The sequence below is a fragment of the Calidris pugnax genome, unplaced genomic scaffold (genome assembly GCF_001431845.1).
Source record: "Calidris pugnax isolate Ruff unplaced genomic scaffold, ASM143184v1 scaffold38, whole genome shotgun sequence".
Lineage (NCBI taxonomy): Eukaryota > Metazoa > Chordata > Aves > Charadriiformes > Scolopacidae > Calidris > Calidris pugnax.
Genome location: NW_015090995.1, coordinates 10,065,948 through 10,086,032, shown reverse-complemented (window position 1 = coordinate 10,086,032; position 20,085 = coordinate 10,065,948). Strand labels below are relative to the sequence as shown.

The 20,085-nt window shown below is 38.8% G+C and overlaps 1 protein-coding gene across 3 annotated transcripts in view; it reads left to right on the top strand.

The window, feature by feature from the left end:
* TENM1 (teneurin transmembrane protein 1) overlaps window positions 1-20,085 on the top strand; it is a 344,428-nt gene that overhangs the window by 240,912 nt on the left and 83,431 nt on the right. For 2 of the 3 annotated variants that reach the window (XM_014955289.1, XM_014955290.1), the window contains exons 13-16: window positions 1,307-1,492; window positions 2,636-2,659; window positions 5,002-5,148; window positions 14,639-14,855. In XM_014955289.1, coding sequence (XP_014810775.1) covers window positions 1,307-1,492; window positions 2,636-2,659; window positions 5,002-5,148; window positions 14,639-14,855 — 574 coding nt within the window. The remainder of the gene's footprint in view (window positions 1-1,306; window positions 1,493-2,635; window positions 2,660-5,001; window positions 5,149-14,638; window positions 14,856-20,085) is intronic. The other variant, XM_014955291.1, reaches the window with a different exon arrangement.

The window sequence follows — 20,085 nt, the reverse complement described above, 5'->3', positions numbered from 1 at the left end:
GGCAGAGGCTGGCATGTCTGCAATGTCACTGTGCGCTTCCATTTCTGTGCTGCTTTTTTCTTTGTGTTAAAATGATTGGAATTGATAGGATTTCAATTTAAACTTTAAAAACTTTGCTTGGTATATACAGTGACAGCATTTGTCACTACAAATGCTTTTAAGAATGTTTATATACAATAGTTCCAAGATATAAATGATCATTGTTTAAAATCTGTCAAGGGAAAAATCTTGCCACAACTAAATATGTAACACTGACATTTGAAATCGGAGCAGACACGACTGTTTGGCTTACACTTGTAGTGCTATCAGCTGCTTTTCGAAAGGAAGAAGGAGGAAACATATCTGTGGCAGGTTAATTGCAGAATAACAAGCAAATTCTGTCTCTTGACACTAATTATTCTAAATAAATTCAAACTACATGGAACCTTTTTATAATGAAGCCATTCTTTTCGGAGAGCAACTTTAGTCTAAGTGGAAGTAGAATTGCAATTGGCATATTGTGATGTATTGAAACAATTCAGGACTTTCATTCCACTCCACGGTAGCTGGTGATCCACAATGCCTGGGTAGAGAAATTGTTCTGAGTGCAATGAAGGAGGTACCCCGGTCTTCCCAAAACAGCTTTTCTGGTTCCTTATCAGTTGACTCATGAGGGTCAGGAAGGAAAAGGATTTTAATCTTTGAAAGCCATTTTAGAACTAGGCAGATCGCCAAGGCCTGTAGGTCATGCAAGATTGCATAGTACCATCAGAGTGGGGTGCTTGTTCTTATTCTTTTTCACTTAACTTTCTGGTGGCTCTTCTTACTATAAGTGAAGTCCATTTTGCCATCACTACAAGTATGTGAATATTTTGAAGACTTTTGCTTGTATGTGTTTAGTGTGCTGCTTTATCCTTTTATTCAGCTCACTTGCAATATTTGAGTTTATAATAGATTTCAGAACTGATCTGGTGGGACCTGGGAACAGACATGGCATTGTCATGTTGTTGTTAAAGGCCTCAGCTGAAATTAGTCAAATTATATGGATTTTTTTTGTGTCATTGCTTGTTTTAGACCATTGCCCTGCCATATGCAAAGCCATGATTTTTGCAGTCCCTATCCCAAATAAATAAATGATCTTGCAAGAAATTGCTAAAGGAGGAGGCAGCCAGATCATGCAAGGTCTGTGCTGGGTGCTGAAATCCCATATTTGATCCAACTGATGGGTGCTGTGAGTACAGAAGTGAATAAATTTAGTATCGGTGCAAAGTCTATTTGCAGTAGGAAATTGCTGTTTCACATTATGTATTTTTATAATCCTGTGCAGAGCTCTGTACCCTGGACTGTGGCAGCCATGGTGTCTGTTCAAGAGGGATATGCCAGTGTGAAGAGGGCTGGGTGGGACCAACCTGTGAAGAACGTACCTGCCACTCTCACTGTGCAGAACACGGCCAGTGCAAGGACGGGAAGTGTGAGTGCAGCCCTGGATGGGAAGGGGACCACTGCACCATTGGTAAGGGCATTTTGTACCTCGAAAAGTAAAATACATAAAATCTTAACCAGTTGTACAAAGATCTGCCCTAGCTATCAGTCTGATTCAAGGCAAGCTGGAAAAAGAGAGACCCAGAATCAGGCCAGGTGTAAAAAGGTGCCTCTGCACTGATGGTGCACCGTGCTTGTCCCGTGGAATTGCAACTCAGTGCAGGTTTCTGTTTAGAGGAAATAACATTGGTGAATTTATTTTTTACAAAACAGAAAAACGCAAAAAATATGTCGGTCCCAACATGTCCTTGGGTTGTGTTCATATAAGAACTTTGAGTCAGGAGGGAAAAAATTATGTAAGAAATAGAAGGTGTGAGGAGATGAAGCTATTATTTAGCTTAAGTAATTATTGCATTAAATTTCTTGCCTTCATATCTGAGGATGTACATATTTTACTTATTACTAGAGGTGGTTTTTCTATAGTTGGCTTCTAACAATATTCCTAATAAGGTAAAGCTTTCAGATCTTTTTAGAAGTTGTTACTCTACTATACGAATGTAATAGTTATATTTTTAATGAAATACAACAGGTTTTTACGAAGTCTAATAGTGTTTCTCTCTAAAATGTCCCAAAGCGAAATTATTTGTAAATATTTTAATTGTTTCTGATAGCAGGGTATTTAATTTTCAGAGGTAAGCAGAGTACGTTTTCATGCTTTCTTCTTGAAAAAAAAAACTGTTTTGTCTTTATCTTGATCATTTTAAGATAATTCATTCACTGGGTCTTGAATATACTAGATCAGATTTACTGAATCAGATTTGCTAAATCAAGAATTAGATTTGTGAAGGAAGAACAGTCTAATTTTCAAAAGATTGTGTAGAGCAAATACAGAAAAGGACCAAAATAATTAAACAGATAAACAGAGCTGCTCATCACATTGGGTAGGCACTGCCAGGTATGGCCCAAGCTGTCCCTTGCATGTTTGTCATCAAATGGAGAATCGTCACGTAGGCAATGTGTTTTGATCACAGTGGGAGGAATAGATCTGACTGTAGGGAGAGGGAGATACTTCAGAGCTAACCAACAGGTGGCAAGCCATAACCAAATGGTGTCTGTATTTTCATTTGGGTACAGAAGTTCAATCCATCTCAGTTTTGTTCTTTTCTTTTTTAAGCTCACTACTTAGATGCTGTTCGAGGTAAGTTTTTCATATCAGCATTGCAAAAGAATAATGAAAAGATACAAAAGTGTTGGGAATGGAGTGTTTTGTGTTATCTGTTTTGTCTGAGCTTCTGTACTGCTAAGTTGCCAGAATAGATAAAACATTTGTTTATGGACATACAGATATGTAGGTATATACATACACACAGAGACAGAAAGAGATTTACAGAAGAAAACGCAGTTTTAAACAAATAATGTGCTCATCTCACTCGCAAAGTTGTAGCAATGTAAGCGTGGTTTATGTGGCATCTGATGTGCTGTTAGGCAAATCATTTTGCTCTCACTTACCATTGCAAAGTAATGACACAGCTGAGGACTTGCTCAAAAAACTTTTAGTTGATCCTGTCTTCCATGGGAACAAAAGTTTTCTTTTTTTTGTCATGTGTGCTTGAAGTAAATTTCTTTTGATAGAGAAGTACACTTTTTTAAAAACTGTCTATGCTAGATGTGATATAATTCTCTTCAAATCACTTGACATGAGTTAAATTTTTGGTTGTTTTGTGTCTGGTGCTGTTCCTTTGATTTCCATGCCTTGCCGCGGGTCCTGCTCATTCGTGTCAGCGCAAGTGCCTTCCCTGAGTTTGGCAGCAGTCCCTCGGCCCTCGCCGTGCCATGCAGAGCAATGATGCATGGTGCCCCTTGCAAAAATGCTGCTAGCTAGAATAGCAAACTAACCCGTATTCCAGAAAGACCTGGGTGTTTATTTTTTATCTATTTTTTTTATTTCTTCAGAATTAGAGAATAATAAAATTATGTAGGCATTCATTTGATCGCGTTTATAGTCTTAGAGGATAAACACACACAGCAGCAAAATATAATCATGTGCGAGAAATGAATTAACTCAGCAGGACAGTGAAGTGGAAAAACATCCCTGTTACCCAGAACAGCTCTCTCATCCTGCCCTTTCCAAATTTCCCCAATTTGCCCAAAAGAGGCAAATAACTGGCTTTTACAGTATATCTGGTGGTTGCCAACCTCATGCTATTTTAGAGCAGCAACTTCCAGAATTCCAGTGTGAGAAAACGGTGCCACCCATCTCAGCTCTTCCAAGCAAGAGGGTCAGACTCTCCAATCCCCCTTTTTTGCATATGTGGTTGAAAAACTGTGCCGAGGGTGGGGAGGAGAGAAATGGTGTGTCTAGTGTAAAGTTCCCAGGAAATGTGCTGCATGCTGGGCTGTAAGTCACACAGATTCTCTGACTCTTGGGTTGGCTCCTCCAAAATCCTTTTGGAGCATCTTGGGGCTGCTAAACACATATGGAGACTGAGGCCTCTGCTTTCTTCCTCCAAAAAAAATTTTCTCTGATAAACTTAATTGATGGTGTTCACTATCAAGTATAGGAGATGCTTTCAGTTGAAAAATTTCAGTGTGTCCATGCTGGCAAAAAAGAAAGGAGCCCTCTAAGAAGGGATGTCACTTGCACCATAAAGCTTATTGCTGAGCTTTATCCATTGTCCTTTGGCTCCATGTGTGACATGGTGCAGATTTGACAAATGTCTGAGCTGGCACTAAGCTATGCAAGCAGATGGACATGAGTGTACCCATCCAGAGACAATTCCTCCCTCACTCATAGGCCAGAGATGTAGCTGAGAATGTCCAAATTACTATAGATTTAGAGCTTACAAGTGTGTATGATCCAGAGGATGCTGCAGTCTTTGTTCCAGTTTTGATCTAGAATCAGAGCCACTAAGGGCAAGTTTTTGTAATATATGAATTGGCTATTATGTGAAGGAAGTGGAATTAGATCTAGAAAGGAAATGTTCCCCCATTTGCCTTCTGTGGAAAGAGTTTTATTGTAGCATAAATAAAATTGGCTTTTTCTCAGTCAGCTGAGTATTTGTGAACAGAATAAAGAGGTCACCTCCACTCCCTACAATGTGTGGTATTATGTCCACAAATGCCAGTTTGTCATTTAAACAATATTTTCCATGCATACCTTTCATATAAACATTGATTATGTATAGGCCTTCCTTTGTGATCTACAACTTGTTTTTCAATAAGTAGAGAAAGAGATGGACACAGCAGACGATTAAATATCTTCTTACAGGTTTACTCACTTTTTTCCTGCGCACAAAATGTTACACAATAAAAATCCTTATGCCTCACTGTGAAATGACTTTTGGGCAAGCGAAGGGAGGGACCAGGATGGGGAGACTTCCATATTTGGCAAAAAATCTGAATGGCTTGCCAGGGAGCGGTGATCATTTGAAGGCAGCAAGTATACTACTATATAAAGGAATGCCAAAGAATAAATACAGCTATAAAAGAAGAGAAGAAAGCTCCTCTATGAAGGCTTCTTTTTTACATTTTCTTTTCTAGATGGCTGCCCAGGTCTCTGTTATGGAAATGGGAGGTGCACTCTTGATCAGAATGGATGGCACTGTGTTTGTCAAGTGGGCTGGAGTGGTTCAGGATGTAATGTTGTCATGGAAATGGTGTGTGGAGATAACCTGGACAATGATGGAGGTATGATACATAACTCACATCTGTTTGTTTATTTGTCACATCCTGGATTGTCATTTGAATCTATAGGTTTAGTGTATGTTTTCCTTTTTATCACAGAATGTCCATATTTGTCTGTTTGCTCAAGACAGTTGTTCCATTGACTTTTCTTAAGCAGTGCTGTGAGGGAACAGACCCTTGCACTAGATGTCATTCAAGGCAGAAATTACATGCCATACCTATCATCCCAGTAGTTGATTTTTTTCTTTAAAAAGCCAAAATCAAAAGCAACAAACAAAAAACTCAAAAAAACTTGTAACAAGTAATTTCTTCTGTCTATTTTCCACACTACCTCCACTCCAGAAAAGACAGCTAATGGATACCCAAATGAAAAAACCGCTGTGCCTGTCAAAAAGCATCCAGAGTTTAGTCTTATGTTAATATTAAATGAATACATTTGCAAGCATGAAGCATACATTTAGAGATGCTTTTTTAACATTAATATATTTCTTAATGTTTCCGCTGAGACACAGCACAGTTCTTGCAATTATCTGGACCTACATTTGGATGATTGTTGAATAAGCAAGTGTAGAAAGTATGCAGAAGTAATTTTTGAAAGTACCATAAACAGCCCTGTACAAATCATTTGCTCTTTTCCACCAGTTGAACCAGGGAATTTGGCAGTACGTGCTTCCTACATCAGACTGCTGTAGTCTTGATTCATTCTAAGGCTGTGTAAGTTTCGGGTTTGCTGGGAAAAACATAGTTCTTTCATAAGTTAGTCTCTGCCGCCTTTCCAGTAGTTCATTCTAAAACACAAGCTAGTGCATTTTTTTCAGGAAAAACATCCAGACTCTATTTCAAACTTGCCAGTGGGAGAAAAGCCACAACATTCCTCACTGATTGTTTCAGAGTTAATTATTTTTCCTATCTCTTTTAGGAATACTCCTTTACTGGACAGTCAAGAAAGACTATTGCTTTCCTCTCCTTTACTTACTACCATGCTTTACAGCATGTTTGCCCCCATACTCGGAGCTGTGCAGCTTTCTCATTCAGACTGTAAATACATCTCATCTCCAGCACAGTTACATGTTTTTCCATAGATTATACACTGAAATATATATTATCTTATTGTGTAATAATAGAGCATCTCGGTGTCTTGGGTGAGATCTCATACCCCACTGTAGTGTCAAACCTTAGTATAATGATTGTCTATTTTCTTCTAGGTCATTGATGAATTGAGCTTGATTTAGGGCCAAGAACTGAGGTCACTGTGGGACCTCAATAGCAACATTCTGACTAAGTGATGATTCCTCATTTACAGATATATTTTGAGACCTTCTGATTTTGTATCCTGTGGGCTCTAAGACCATGCTGTCTTTTGGCAAAGCTTTCCTTATTTCTGAACTCCATTCAAAATTGCCTTATTCCTCTCTTATCCTTCCTTTTCCACCTTATTTCCAAGACTTCTAGCAGCCATCTCTGCCCACTCTCTCTGCTCTCTGCGCTGGTGTGTATCTCTTTCACACAAGGTCCCACAGCTGGCATCGCTGCCCTCCCTGTGCTTTCCCATCTGTCTGGTGCTCTCCCCTGCTGTCCGAGCCACTGACTCACTCGCCTGCACTCTTAAATCTGTCCACAAAAGCCCTGTTTAGCCTGTAATGTATGCAAAGCAATTTGTGATACACTCTGTGAACTGGCTCTCTGTAAACTGCCCTGTATTGTGATTTTGGGTGCTTTATATTCTGCAATAATGGTGAGTTATTGAAAGAGTCTGCAGTTTTAACTCTAAATCTCCTTGAATTTGTCAGTTTAAGGCAGACACTTAACATCATTTCACTGCAGGTTTTAAAAGTAATTTTCTTTTTCCTTTTTAATGGGAACATAACATGGACTAGGACAGCTCTGTTGACATTACAATTACAGATAAGTGCAGAGAGAAATATTTAATTAATCTGACTACTACAGATGGGCTAAATGTAATTAAGTTTCCTTCACAATCAATTTTATATAAGAAAGGAAAATTATATCTACATATTAAAGCCACTTCTCTTTATATATGAAGTTTATAGGACCTGATTTGGCACAAGCATAAATTAGAAAAATTCTCCTAAAGTCATTGGAGTTATACCAATGTTACATTAATATGAAATCAGAAGGCGATTCCTAGTGTTTCAGGGTTTGTATACGTACACAACAGAAATTTAGAAGGAGACATGACATTACCTGTTAAGTCCTGTTTGCTGGGAGGCTGTGCCTTAGACTATGAGAATATTAGGGTGGCATAATGAGCTACCATCCATCAAGCTACATAACTGGATCAGGTGCATAACAATGGAAGCTATTAATGTTTTTGCCTGCAGTTGTGGTGACTCAAGAGTTACAGAAACTCAGCTGAGAGGTAGTAAGTTCCTAAGCCATTAGGGTGTGATCACATTCAGTCAGTGACACGTAGCCCAGGAGATGATGATACTCAAGACCTAATTTAGTTCTGTTGTATATTCCAGATCATGGTATTCTCACCTAGCTGAGGTCCTATTCACTCCATTTGTGTTTAAATCAAACATTTATATCTCAGCCCTTAGAAAGTGTTTTGTGCCTCAAGTTTGTTAGAAGGAAGTCACAACTAAAGAAAAAAGCAGTAGTAAAGTTGAACAATTATTATTTCAAAAAAACTCTAATTTCAGGAGGTAGGCAGAATGATAACTTTATGTAGTTTTCAGCTGATTTATTTTACAGACTGAAAAACAGATTTTTACTATATAAAAATACATTCAAATACATGGTAGAAAAAATGTGTTGCAAAATGAAGTATTTAATTTGTTCCATCTGTAGGGATCAAATAATGTCATTTACTTGGCTTGAGGAGGAGTAAGCATTAGTGTTTGGTCTTCTGTAGTAACAGCACAAAAGCTTTGGGAGGGAGGAAGTCTTGAATTCATTTTTTAAGGGCTGGTATATTAATATAAAGGTAAGGCACAAGCATCACAAGCAGCCCAGTTCTGCCGACGCTGAAGCACCAAGTTCCCCTCAGTGCAGTTCCCTGTGCTGGTCAGGTTAAACACACGCAGAAATGTTTTCCTGAGCAGGGAGAACACTATTTCTATTAGAGCCCCATTAGTGTACGCTGAACCCTGACTGTACCATAACTGCCTTTCCCATTCCATCTCATAACTCTCTGTTAGCTTTTTCCTACTTGCAGACTTAAGGGCATGTTTACCTGTTCAAATATCACTACAAATATCATTGAAAAGGTCTTAGCATTATAACAGATGCACGACGGCGTGGTTTGCACTTGCTCTTGTGGAGTGCATCTGCAGTCTGTTAGCAGCGTGATGTCCATTAAATAATGCCAAGAAGTCAAGCAGATGTCCTTTGCAGTGGGGCCTTTCCCTCACCGTGGCTTCCCTCATCATCACATTATTCCCAATTTCTTATAATCCTCTTTTCATTGTCGTGACTGACATGATTTCATTTTCAGTTGATAAGATGATCATTCAGCTCATCTCAGCAGGTCATTTTCTCTTGTTCTGCCATTACTTTAGACTCTTTTGGAAGCTTTGGTAGCTCCAGGAGATAGCTTGAAAGCTCTGCTGAGCTCTGCACAGGCAGGTGCCTGTGTCCCAGGGCACTTGGGACCAGCTCACAGGTCAGCCCCTGCCCTGCCAAGCTGCAATTTACCTGCTATTCTGACATATATTTACATTGCTGCTACACATGCAGGTCTTTGTCTTGAGCTGGAAGTTGCAGCCTGTCACTCCCATTAATTTCTTTGATATGGATCTCTCTTTTAAATTTGCCTGGATCTCTTTTCATAGTTTTCTTTTTCTTTCGTGATTCAATCTTGACTATTTGTTTTTAAGGAAAATAGTATTTACTACAGGCTTTGAATTCTCTTCCAAATATCCCTTCAGTCACTTGAGACAGTTATTATAGCTTTCTCCAAGCTTTTCCAAGCACAGGAAAATATATGACTCAGCATAGCCTTGGGTTGATAACCAGTGCTGCTAAAATATTGATGTATTTCTGACCCATCCATTGGCATTTTAATAACCTATCCATCACAGAGATATTGAGTCCATATATAAGTAATATGCTATTATTACACAATATAAATAATACTGATGGGAATGGTTTTCATTGTTGCTGAGCAGCAAGGGCTCCCCAGGGATACTTACAGTTTCTGAAAATCATACCCTGATATATTTGCAATCTCCTGTGTGTGGAAGGCCAAATACCACTGGTATTCACTGGATAAACACTGAACCTTTCCACAGGCACACTGGTGGGTTTCCAGTGTCTTTATACTAACACCAGTGTTCCCATTTAACAGCCTCACTGTTTGCTGCGTGCTATGTACTACAGCTAACATTTGAGAAGCAGTTTGGATTAATGCATACAAATAAGCGTTAGTCTCATGACGGTTACTGCTGCTTAGTCTCTTCTGAAGTTACTCTTTGATTCAGATTGCTCAGATTCCTGGCAACCTTAATTGGACTTAACTGAGCCTGTGGTGAAACAAGTTGGCACAGGCATTGTTTAATGCTTATTTGAAATCCACAAAAGAAGGCAAGCAAATGTAAGTTGAAGACTCCTGTGGATTTTTTTTTGCAAACAACAATAGTATTGAACATTTGATCATGCGGGTGTACCAAAAAGCTCAAATCCTTCAAGTGTTGAGAGTCATGGTGTTGAGTTTCTTAGGTTGTCAGAGATGTTCAAAGAGCAAAATCTGCTTACTGCAAGAGGAAACTTAAAGGCCATTTTTTACTTTCTGTGAAAATGTTCTGGACATAGTTCTCACAGCTCCATCACTGGCTTGTGCTCACTGAGATCAGCGCAGAAGGAGCAGGAGAGCACTTACACACACACCTCTGGGTGAAGTATAGTGTATTGCTTAGAGACGGGCTCGATTTTCATGTGACTGAGCAAGTACGTTTATTTGTGTGTGTGTCAGTGAGTATTCCTGCTTACACGTGTATGCGTGCACCATGTAAGTGTATACACCACTTCTTGTAGTATTCTGCGTTTGGCATTAACCATAAAATTTCAAACCTATTGTGGTTGTTAACATTAGTAGTATCTTCTTCATGTGTGACAAAAGCATGTGTGAAGGGGTGAGAATTTTGAACTTTCAATGAACTTGAAAGCAGAAGAATAGCAATTTTAAATATTATTGCTATTTATGCCGAAATTAGAACGGCTTTGTTCTTTGCTTCCCTTACCAGTAACCCCCATCCAGTGATCCACTGCCTACACAATTGTAATAATTATGAACACAGACCCATTTTCAGCAACATGAATCGCTGTGATATTCCCATATTTGCAGTCATGAATTGCAAGTAATTCAGAGGTAGATGAGAAGACTAGAAAAGCCAGGATTTGAAAAGCAGATGGCATAGAGCCATATTAGGCCCCAAATATGTGACTTGTTCCATGTTCTTGCTGTTAGCTTAAAGCTGACAAAATGCCTTTTTCTTTTCCAACTGTTATTTTATTTCATTGAGGATTTAATATAGATATTATGAAGCATATGGAAAGCTCAAATATAAAACACATGAAATAGAATCACCGTACAGCATTACATTTTTTGACATCATATTACATGATTTTACTTGCCAAGATGGTAAGTAAAGAGGTGTATTGCTAGAAAGTAACCAGTGGGAGAGGTGGGTCCATAGCTCCATTGCCAATTTGTCTGGCTGCTGAAGGGATCATCCATGTAAAAGAGAGATTCCTGCATAATGTATGCATTAGAGAATGTGCTGGACTTAGCACAAACTGGCTGCAGTAGAAACATAGCTGAGGAGGTAACTTCATCACACTTGCCACATTCTTCCCATCATATTAAATAAGAAAAAATTATATATAAATGTATAAGCAAGAAAATATATTTTGTTTGATGGAAAAGATTGTGTGATTCCATTGACACCAACTTCTGATGCAATAAATATTAATACCATTCCTTATAAAAAGCTTTCTGAAAGGATCCATTCCCCAGCAAGGAAATTGGAAAATCTTGTCCTAACTCTGTGAGCTGCAGCAATGCCAAGAGGAGTGGTGTGACTGAAACTAGAGCAATTTGTTTTGGCATGCTCTGCCTTTTCTTTGAGGTTGCTTAAATTATTTAAGAGTGCTATGAAGTGCTTTTTGTCCTCAAGTCAATCTTTGTGAATTCTATTTTAGGAGTAATATTAAAAATATTTTTATTGTCTAATTTACTTACTGAAACAAAAATCCCAAGTCCATCGTTATCCTTTGCATACAAAGCAAGGTACCTGGAAGATGTGAAACCATAATCTCAGACTCATCAAAATCTGAATCACTTTATTGTATAATGTGTAGCGCACCTTGAAGGTGCCTGACTGCCTTTTATATAAAATAAATAAAAACAAATGCTAATAGCAAACCAAGATCATTGATGCCTCTGTAATACATTTTAGTATGCATCTATGCTGTGATGCGCTGTGTGGTAATTGACAGTATAGCCAATGTTTTGTACATTCGTGTGCTGTTAGGACAAACATCCTTCTCCTCATGGGTTATTCTGATGTGCTTCTGGGACTCCACACCCCTACTAATGGGAAACCCACCCACCCATCTGTAGCCCTGGGAGCCTGGAGAATAAAATGAAACCAGGGGAAAGTGATTCAAACCAAAATAACTCTATTAGCAGAACCTAGAAGAGTTTCTGAGATAGTGACTTTGCTGACAAGTAAACTGCAAAGAAAAGCTGAAAATTGAATCTGACTGGAAGATGGAAAACTGCTTTCCCTTTACTTGGTTTCTTTTTGTGTACAGCATGAATGCACGGTGTTTGTTGCCAGGCTGTTGTAAGCTGTTGACTGAAGCAAAGAAGAATGAAGACTCTATTAGGGAAAGCAAAGTATTTAATTGTTATTTCTGTATCTATTTCTTTTCTAAGCAAATCTTCATATTCTAATATTTCTATGAATCTTCACTTTCATTTCTTACATAAATGAGAGAATCAGGTCAGCCCAGTTCCCACATCTAATGGCTTGTTGACAAGGAAAAAATTAATCAGAATAGCTACTGTGGAATAAATTACTCCAAAATAGGTTCCCCATGGATACTGTTATTCTGAAATAAGTGTGCCTTTTTTCTGATTAGTACTTACTCTGCCAGACCAATGTTTGTCAAGTTCCCCAGGTAGATAACAGTCAGCTTGTAGAAATTAGTACCTTCCAGAAAGTACCTTGACTCCTTGAACAAGACCTGTCACTGCCATATCCTTTCCAGCTTGAGACCAGCCCTGAATGGCTACACCTAACCAGTGCCCTCTGCGAGATCTTCACCAGTATAAAGCAAAGGCAAGAGATTTCAATTTATCACCTTTTCAAGTCTAGTAGAATTTTTAATATTTGCAGTCTTGGAGAATCTACTGGTAACTTGATGCTTTTCAGATCATCTGTTAAGGATATAGTTTCATTCCTTGGACAAAAAAGAGGAAACAATAAGAGAAGATACTTGTTCCATGCAGTCCCAAACCTGCTCTTCGGGTTTCAACCCAAAGATCATATTGTGAGCTCCTCCATCCAGCTCCATGCAGTTTTGTTTAGACAAGAGGCCCCTTACTGTTTCAGACTACTGATTTCCTAGTGGATTTCAATAACTTTCTAGGTTTTCCTGAATATAAAGTGACTGCTACACTCAAAGTCAGTAAACTCAACATTGCCCTGTGAAGTTCTTCTCCCACCCCTGGCAAATGCCTGTTATCTCCAGGACTGAGGGAATGTGGAAGGAACTTAAAGCATGCACAGACCTGTAGCTATGCCAGCTTTGCTGGATCCGAGGATCTTAGATTATTGTTGCTAGGTATCTGCAGTTGCCCTTGGCTCATTATCTCAAAAACTAGCCTGCTCTGTCTGATTTCCCAGCTGCAGTAGGATATTTGTTCATATTTTTTGCTTAGCCAAGCAATTAGCTTGCTCAAGGTCAGGCAAGGATTTTCAGATTCCAGGAAAGCCCATTTCAGTATACTTCTTTGTTATGTAGAAGGGCTTTTGCTTTCTTTTCGAAGTGAATATTTCATGCTGTTATTTACTGAGCATTCACACAGTGCAGTGTGCTCTATTGAGAAAAGAGCAAAGTTGGTCTCGCACCCATTAAAGTCAGTGACAAAACTCCAGCAGCTTCCCCGATAAGGCAGTTTGCCCTGAGGGGTTGCGGTTTTATAGGCACCAAAGCTTTGGTACGAACAGAGCATGAAAAGTCAAAGCATGAAGTGAAAATATCTGACAGTATGTTGATCCTATAGCATTCCGATTTTAACACAAGGGAAATCCATACTGTGATATGATGACTCCACATTTATTCAGACTGACCTTGTGAAAAATACAGAGAGATGTCTTTGTTGAAGGATACAATGCCTTAATCTTGCTTTATATGCAGTAGTGTGCTTGTCAATCTAAGCAAGTTAGCAAATGCTAAGTCATAAAATGGATGTCTAAGAAGATAGTTGCACATTTTAGTGTACATTATTAAACCTGTTTCTGGTTGAGTACGTATTTTAGGCAATTTGGACATCTAAGCTGCTGATAGAAGCAATTAACTGCCAATAGCCTGATTTTAAGTTTTATTTAGGTATTTAATTTAGATGCACTTCAGTGCTTTACTTTTCATCATAAGCTTTGGACATTTAAGTAAATTAATTTTACCCACAAATCTTGTTGCAAGTTTGTTCATGAAGAAATACAGATTTTGGGGGAAAAAAATCAATTATCCTATTTTTCGTACTTGAACATGGAGGAAGGAGGATTAGGTTTATTTTCACTTTTCAGATTTGCTTTACTGGTGCAGGCATCCATGGAGATGACTGTATTTGTCAGGTCACTGGGATAGAGCCTGCATTGGGGTGTGTATTTGTATATCACCAACTACAAGAGGAGCGTAGTCATGATTCTGCCTTTTTTGGGCCATTCTGGTATTGCAACCAATAAATGAAAAGTAAACATCCTAAGCATTAATAAAACTATTGTAGGTCTTAAAATAGAAATCAGATAACTGTAACAAGTACCTTTTTTTTAATACTGTAGTGAGGATGCTTATGAGAACTAGTTCTTTATTGCAGGCTGGGTACCAAATGCATGTTCTTCATAGGTGTGAACAGACAGTAGTGACAGTAAAGGATTATTAGAGATATAGTTGCTCAGTGTGTATCATGCACCCGTTGGACTAACAAGTATTGGGTAATGATTTTCTTCTTCTGCCTGTTCTGCAGTGAACACTCCTGCTCTTCCCTATTCACTTAGTTTGTGGGTTCTGTTTTCTCATTGTCATGGGGGCGTTTTATGGGGTGATACTTTGGTAATGACTAGAGAGAAATATCCCTCCTCGACTAAGCATGTAGGTTAATGCTTTATTGAATTTGAATGTTTCATGATCAGCATGCCTTCCAATTGATTCACTACCTCCGGTGCTCTCCAATAGTAAATATGGTGTTTTTTTCTTAGAATCACTCAATTTCCTGGACTTCTCATTCTCTCCATTTCAGATGGCCTGACAGACTGTGTAGACCCCGACTGCTGTCAGCAAAGCAATTGTTATGCAAGTCCTCTCTGCCAGGGTTCGCCTGATCCTCTTGACCTTATTCAGCACAGCCAACCGCCTTTCTCTCAGCATCCTCCAAGGCTCTTCTATGATCGAATCAGATTCCTTATTGGGAAGGAAAGCACTCATGTCATCCCAGGGGATGTCTCATTTGAGAGCAGGTGAGTTTTCTTTCAGACAAAAGACTTTTCTGAATACTGAGAACTGCAATGAAACTATTTAACCAGGAGAAAATAGTGACACCTGGATAGCTGAGAATTCTTCACTGGTGATCAAATAATACTTAAAAGCATAGCAAACATTTATGTCCCAGTAGCTGAGGATTTTATTTATGAGATTCTCATTATTACCTGTCTAGTTTATGAAAGTATCACAGCAACAAGCTCCGCTGTTATTAACAAATCTTAGACTGTCGTGGAAGGTAAGCTCTCTCGTACTTACAAAATAAGCGGGGGAAATTTCAGCTCTTTGTGCTGTCGATATGTACAGTGGCAGGAAACGGAAGGACAAGTTGGACAAAGACACTGTATTCAGACACCTTTCTGCCCAATAGAATTTGATTGGTATTTACCATGTAATAAATTTAACGTGTATCACTTACATATAATCCAGTTATCTAATTAACAAACTATTTTGTTTTCACTACCCATTGGAGTTTACCGTTTTGTGCTGCCGGTGGCTCTCAAGCTGTCTTACAAACAGTAGAGTGATCTCTGAGTGTTTGTGAGATTGGCTTGCCCTTTAACAGGAAAAGACTGTGCAGTAGGAAAGGAGAACTTACTTGTTCAGAAAACCTGGTAACATGTATTTTCTTGAACATTTGAAATATAGGGGCACATAAGTTTTTATGTTGTAGTTCACCTGGGAAGCTATAACTTACATGCTGACAAAGAGATCCACAAATCATCCACATCACCTAACTATTACCCTGTCAGCAAGGACTATACATTAGATAAACCATGTTCCAGTAATAAGGGCATAAGAAATTTTTTTATTTCCACAGTACAGTGCATAGCACTTAGGTAGAACCTGGACTTCATTCCATAGCTGCACACAAATTCAGTGCACTTTCTCTTTGCAACTTATTAATTTTTAATAAAGTAAACATGTAAACAGAGTCTTTATTGATCTGAAATACCTAAACATTTAATCACTATTAATAATGTAACAGGATGTTATAAATATGTAGAACAATAGAGCATGAAAATGAACTCCATGAAAAGCACCCACCTGCCAATGGCAGGTCTCTTGCTGATGGAGCAGTGCCATTGCACCTGGTGCAAGGTCCTTGGTGGGCTCTAAGCAGTTTAAAACAAAAGTCACCACTGAAAGATTTTCCTCCTCAAAATGCCTCACAGTGAGTGTTTTCAGAAAGGAGGTGAACACTCAAGCCACCTGTACAGTGTTCTGAGACACTGCAAATGTTAGCAGCCAGATTGCACATAATCCCGTCAACGTGCTTTTATAGATATAAGGAACTGATCTTTTATAGCTATCATTGATGGGATTTAACTTGGATTTAAAAGCTTTTTCTGAGTATTTCGTTTCTTTACCCTGATATCTGCCATGCCTTTGAAGAACGAAGAACAGTGAAGGCTCATGTATGAGCAGCAGCCCACCCTCACCATGGTTTGATGTTTTATACCACTAAGGAACACCACTTGGACTTGCACTGGTGCATTGTTCACACCCCAGGTGTCATTTCCTCCCACTGTAAATAAATTGCTGGTTAGTTTGGTGAGAAGATCATTGGGATTCAGATGAGGCTGGCTGTATCTTTGGAAGCAGGGCAGTGCCTTGAGACTTGCACTGTGCCATGTCTCCTGGGTTTTGTCAACAGTAATCTGCAATGTGCTGGGCACCCCAAGGAGTTCATCGGTCCACAATTTGCTTGATCCTCCAGTCTTCCAGGCTGTTGAAAAATTGCTCATCCATAAGTCAAGCAATATTAAAAACTGCCGGAATTTTCCTCAAGGATGACAGATCTCAGAAGGAGGCAACAGCTTAGCTGTCCTGCCTCTGTTCAGAAATCTTCCTCTGACGTTGTCAATCTGACTGTCATCTAGTGTCTGTTCTTCTCCTGGAAACTAAGATTACTGAAAAAAATAAAGACAGACAACTGTTATGACAGTAAAAAAATCAGAAATCTGTGTTTCTGCCTATCTGGTACAGACCAAAGAATGCTTGTGGGTTTTTAATCTCCTTTTGGCTATTGCAGAAAAGGTTGTGTCCAGGCAGATCGTATTAAGTCATGACTGCCTGCAATGTCACTTTTTATAGCATGGTGGTTCAACAAGAAAAATTGGAAGGATTGGGTGAAACAGTGGTATTCGTTTATTTCAGAGCCCTTGCGCCCATTCCCACTGGTGCTCAAATCTTATAAAGCCCTATCTGGCTTTTTTGGTTTTTTTCTCCTTTGCAAGAAGTCTCTGAGACCATAAGGAGGATTAAGGAAGAAACATCTATCCAATGTTTTCAGACTTCCAAGTCAAATGACTTTGTGCAGTGTTTTACTATACCATAGTTCAGTAGAACTCCAATATGGGTGATGTTTGCATGAATCTCACTCTAGATAAAGCCAAAGTGATGTTGACTAGATTTGGGAAAGCTATCATGAAGTGGTGAAGATTATCTCTGTCCTTCAGACTGTAAGTTTTTGTCTCTGCCATATCCTGGCATTTTCAATATCATCTGAAATAATAAAATTAGTTGTTCTTACAACTGCTGGGACATCCATCCGTTTGCATTTTCACCTTAAACTTTGGCTTAGATCTAATTTTTTAATATTTGGCTTCTAAAATGCAGTCAGGGTGTTGTGTTGAGCCATTGCTAAATATTACATAAAATTAATGTTAAGGAGCTAAATGTTTTCAAAACGTATTTTGCTTTTTAGTACATCAAAGCTATGTCATTTGTACTGGGTTTTTACAAACTCCTAACTTAAACTGTGACATGCTGAAAGGCAGATTAGACACATTCTGCATAAATGGAAATGTACTTGCTTACATCAGAAATGGTTTTGACCTACTGCATGTACAGGGTGTAGTAGATTAAAATGTTTTTATCAATTTCTGGTCTTGGGAAGGTTTTTAGCTTGTTTCTTTGCCGAATATTTTTAATGCATGCTGCTGGCAAGCTATTTGACTCACTGCAAATTGCCTACAAAAAGGGTCCAGTGTATGGTACTGAATTAATTACCCTTCAAAGGCTGCTTACAGCAACATTGTCAGCAGGAAGAAATGAATGTACCTTACTAGCCTTTAGCTTAATTTCTCTCATTGAAGATTTTAATCAGAAATGTAATACAGTAAATGACATCTTCTGGTAATGTGACACTTGCGAATTCACAGGCTGCTTGACAGAGTTCCACATCTGAGCTTAATGTCTCAGCCTGAGTTGCTCGGAGAATATTGGCAAGTTAATGCACAAAACAAAAGCAAAAAAAAGCAGATACGTAGTAGCAGAGCAAGGCAGAATGGTGGTGGAATAATAAAATGCTTTATGAGTAGTGAAAGAATGCACCCAGAATTTGAAACTTCTATTTATATTTTAAATTAGAGATGTCAAACAAACTGCCTGACGGCAGAGAGCTGAAACCCACAGAGCTGAGATCCTCAGTTACACATGGAATGACCCATGAAGCATTGAAAGATAAATCCTACTTCTTTTAGGCCACCTGCAACCCATGGGAATCTCTGCTTTCTCTCAAAAAGCCAACTGCTCCCTCTGGAGTTGCAGATTTAGTACAGCTTGCCAGGGGACTAGAAACATTTTTAGTGCATTTGAAAACACTGAGGCAGCTTATCAGGGATATGTTGCTTCCCAGCTCCTCCAAATTAGAAAAGACATTTTTGCACTTACTTTCAAGTTAAAACAACTTGGGCAACCTTAGTCCAAGATTATGCAATCGTTGCAAGTAGGTGACTGTTGGACAGGTAGTATGAGTTATTATCCCCCCATGAGCAAGAAAAGCAGGCCAGTCACAAACGTGTAGAATAAATCTTAGAGGCTGAGAGCAGAAGAGGGTCGTGCAGCACATTGAGGAGGCATAATGATCTTTAGAGGTTTCTCTGTTAAAATTTAGAAGAGCAGTGAGTGGTAGCAAGGTCCACAGCTTATCTGGAAAGAGGGTGAATGTTGGAGCAAGGAAGCGTGAAGTGGCAGCTGAGTATGAAGTGGCATGACTATAGGGAACATGCTCTAAAAGCTCTGGGAAGGAAAGGAACTAAGTGAGGTCTTCTCCAGGCAGCAAAGCTGCAGGGAACCTGCATGCTAGCATGCCTCCCAGCATGGTGGCCTGCTTTGTTACCTGCCTTTGAGATCACTGCTGGTCATAAAGTAACTGAAAATTGTTTTCATACCTGCAGTAAATGCAAAAATTAAAAATAATTCTGATCAAGTGCTTAGTCAGAGATTTAGTAGGTGCTGATAATCCAAGAAGAGGCCAGAGAGTAGAAGACTCTTCAACTTAGAGTAGGTAATAAAAAGACAGTAAATAATGAGGACAAATGTAGGAACACAAAGGCAGGCTTAGAACATCTAAAATCTAAAAGACTGCAAAGACGGTTCAATACAGATAAATGTAGAATAATGAGGTTTATTACTCTTTATCACATACTGTAAATGTATGTGGCTTGTAAAATATGATGAATTAAAAAGGAGCAAGGAAGTCAAAAGATAAGTCTCAATATTTTTATGAATAATGAGAAGTAAAGCAAATGAGTAGAGGAAAGAAAGACTATATATGAAATAATGAAGACTTTGATGAGTTGTTATCACACAAATCTGTGTGCTTGATAAAATATGAGGACTCAGTAGAGTCGGAAGACAGGTCTGTGTGGAATGAGCAAACAGGAGTACAAGAATAATGTACTGAATAATGATGACTCTTTGGGATCTCTCTCTCTCACACTGATGTGTATTGTAAATATATGGAGTGCACTAATAAAGGGATTAGAAAAGGAAAGGCAGGTCTGTTGATGTTAGAAATATGAGAAAAAAATAGAAACCGGTATTTTTTGCTCTAACAAATCAAAGAGTGATTGAACCTGGCTGTTCTGTTGAGTGAGTCTTGTGAGTCTGTTGAGACACACAAGAGCTTGATTGCTTTCAGTGGAGCAGCAGGTTTTGCCCACAAATAGGACCATAACCAATTTATGTAGAAAACAAAAGGTGGTAGATCAGAACTCTGTTTTGCATGCTGGCAGTAATCCAGCCTCTCCCATTCTTCTGGGATTTATAAGCATCTATAGAATTCATATTAGCAACTGTGGTGAATAGAGTACTCGCAAAGGGGTTAATTTTTACCAGTTGCGTTTTCTCAGGTCATTGTGAGCCGGGTTTGATGATATCATAGTGATAAATTAGTGTCCTGTCGAGTGGCTTTGGAGA